At 71.8% G+C, this 2,583-nt stretch overlaps 1 protein-coding gene across 1 annotated transcript in view; it reads left to right on the top strand.

The window, feature by feature from the left end:
- Positions 1-2,583, top strand: part of PFL1_06607 (uncharacterized protein) — a gene marked incomplete at both ends in the record, with an annotated part of 7,898 nt that overhangs the window by 1,752 nt on the left and 3,563 nt on the right. The window contains 2 exons of the mRNA XM_007884149.1: positions 98-1,516; positions 1,573-2,514. Coding sequence (XP_007882340.1) covers positions 98-1,516; positions 1,573-2,514 — 2,361 coding nt within the window. The remainder of the gene's footprint in view (positions 1-97; positions 1,517-1,572; positions 2,515-2,583) is intronic.

Raw genomic sequence — 2,583 nt, 5'->3', positions numbered from 1 at the left:
GTCGCTCGCCTACGACGTCGAGCCCTTCCTCACCCACCTTCTTTCGGCCCTCGTTGTCCGCCTCGCCGACGAGCCCTCGTCCGAGCTGCTCGAGCAGCTCCTCGCGCTCCAGACCACCTCGGACGCCATCGTCGCCAAGGTTCTCGCCATCCTTCTCGAGCTGCCCCTTGCCTCGACGGCCAACGGCGGCGGTGGCGGCGCCGACGACGATGACGACGACGCGGCAGCCGGCCTCGCCTTCGTCCGCCACCTCCACGAAGAGCTGCTGCCTGCCGCCCGTACCCACCGCGTCAAGGTGCTCGCCGCTCTCCGACAGCGCCGCCCCGCCGTGTTTGACGCCGCGGTCAAGACGTCCACCGCCGACGAGTCCCATGGCAGCAAGAGGCTCACGGCCGTCTGGCAGGTGGTGCAGTCCGTCATGAGCGTCGAGGCGGGCACCTCGCCCGAGGACGCCGCCAACGGCCAGACCGGCGCCGGCGACGCGTCCGACACCAACGTCCTCTGGCTCGCCATCCACAGCGCCGACGCCGGCCAGCGCAACCTCGCCCTCGGCCAGCTGCTCGACGACGTCGCCGCCGGCAAGGTGTCGGCCACGGACACCATGGTCCGCGATGCGCTCCAGTCGCGCATCCAGGACTCGTCGGACGAGGTGCTCGAGACGCTCTACTCGAAGCCGCAGAGCCTGCTCGACGCCGTCGACGGCACGACGCTGCTCGAGGCCATCGTGCAGGCGCTCGACAACGGCAACGGCAGCGGCGACCTCGCGCACCACCTCCGCTTCCTCCTGGCCCACTTCCTCGGCGCCCACCCGGAGCTGGCCGGCCAGGTCATCCAGAACGCCGTCTGGCCCCGGCTGCTGTGGACCTCGGCCGGGCGCACGGCCGCCCAGACGGCGGTCAAGGTCATCGCCGAGGTCGCGCTCGACGACTCCACGCTCGCCGGCGCCCTGCTGGCGGGCGCTGCGCGAGCCGGCCGGAGCGCGGCTTCGATCGAGCCCGCCGAGGCCAACGAGCTGGTCGTCGCGCAGCTGGCGTCGCAGATCGTCGCCATCCAGGACGAAAAGCAGAGGCAGACTTGGATCAACTTCCTCTTTGCGCAGGCCTCGGTCGCCACCGGCCCCGATGTCGATGCCGTTGCCGCGCTCCGGCGCCGCCCTTCGCAGCTGCTGGCGTCGCTGGTGCTGATCCGCATCCTCAGCCTCGTCGATGAGAATCGCTTCCAGCGCCTGGCCAGCCGCGCCGTCACCCACATCGCCAACCCGGTGCTGGCGGTGCCCGAAGCCGGCGGCGGCAGCAGCAAGACCAAGAAGACGGGCGACGAAGCCGAGGCCAGCGACGCGGCGGCGGCGACCCCGGCGTCCTCGTCGGCCGCCGCCAGCCGCGGGAGCGTCAGTGCCGACCTGCACGCCGCCGTCTACCGGGCCACGCTCGCGCCGCAGACGATGCGCAAGCTGGCAGGCGAGCTGCTGCAGCAGGTCGTGCTGGGCCTGCGCGTGCCCAAGCTGTCGGCCATCCTCGTCGGCCGCCGCCCGCCGTCGCCGTCGCCGTCGCTGGTGCTGCTGCTGGCGGCAAGCCGGCCAAGGACACGACGGCCGTCGGCCTGCTCTCGTCGCTCTATGCCACCGCCAACACGCCGTCGACGGGCGCCGCGCTGTCCAAGCTGCTGCTGCAGACGCTCTTTGTGCGCCTGCGCGACTCGGTGCTGCCGTTCCTCGCCAACGTCTGGACCCACGCGTCGACGGCCAGCGTCACGGTGCGGTTGGCGGCGCTGCGGCATGCCAGCGCCTACCTCCAGGCGTTTGCCGCCGAGGGCATGGCGCGCGACTTCCAGGTCATTGTGCCGGCGCTGCTGATCGCGCTGGCCGACACGGAGGCGTCGATCCGCATGGCGGCGCTCGCCTGCCTCGAAGACGTGCTGGCGATCGCGTCGGCCTCGTCGCCGTCGTCGACCAAGAAGCAGGTCGAGGTGTTCGGCTACGACGCCATCTACGGCGAGGGCGCGTCCAAGGACCTGCAGTACCTCGACGCGGCCTCGCTGGTCCGCTACCTGGGCGAGCTGCTGGCGCGCAAGACGGCCTACCGCAACGATGCCCACTTCCTGCCGCAGCTCCACCGCGACCTGCTCAACGTCCACCGGCAGGACGGCCGCAAGGACGTCAACTACAAGAACTCGATCCTCTGCTTCCTCTGCTCGCACGTCGCCTGCTGGCCCGACGCCGCGCTCCGCCTGGCGCTGCTCGAGACGCTGCAGGGCGTCAGCGACGCCTCGAAGCTGACGACGCTGCTGCCGCTGGTGCGCGCGCTCGTCCGCAACCAGAGAGGCGCCACCGCCGGCCTCGTCGACACCGCCGTCGCGTCGGCCGCGTCGGCGCGCCGCCGGTACGCCGAGCTGCTGTTTGGCTGCTACGACAAGTCGTGCCGATCGGTGCTCGAGGACGCGTCCAACGGCAGCTGGGCCCTCTTCCTCGACGCCCTCGCCGGCGGCAGCGACGGCAGTGACGTCCAGACGCCCGCCGTCTTGGCCCTGCAGCGCGGTGGCCTGTTTGCCGCCATCGACGCGCCGAAGCGCCAGGAGGCCTACCAG

This window comes from Pseudozyma flocculosa (genome assembly GCF_000417875.1).
Source record: "Pseudozyma flocculosa PF-1 unplaced genomic scaffold scaffold00027, whole genome shotgun sequence".
In the NCBI taxonomy this organism is placed as follows: domain Eukaryota; kingdom Fungi; phylum Basidiomycota; class Ustilaginomycetes; order Ustilaginales; family Ustilaginaceae; genus Pseudozyma; species Pseudozyma flocculosa.
The sequence above is the reverse complement of the archived record's forward strand: the minus strand, read 5'-3'. Positions and strand labels throughout refer to the sequence as shown.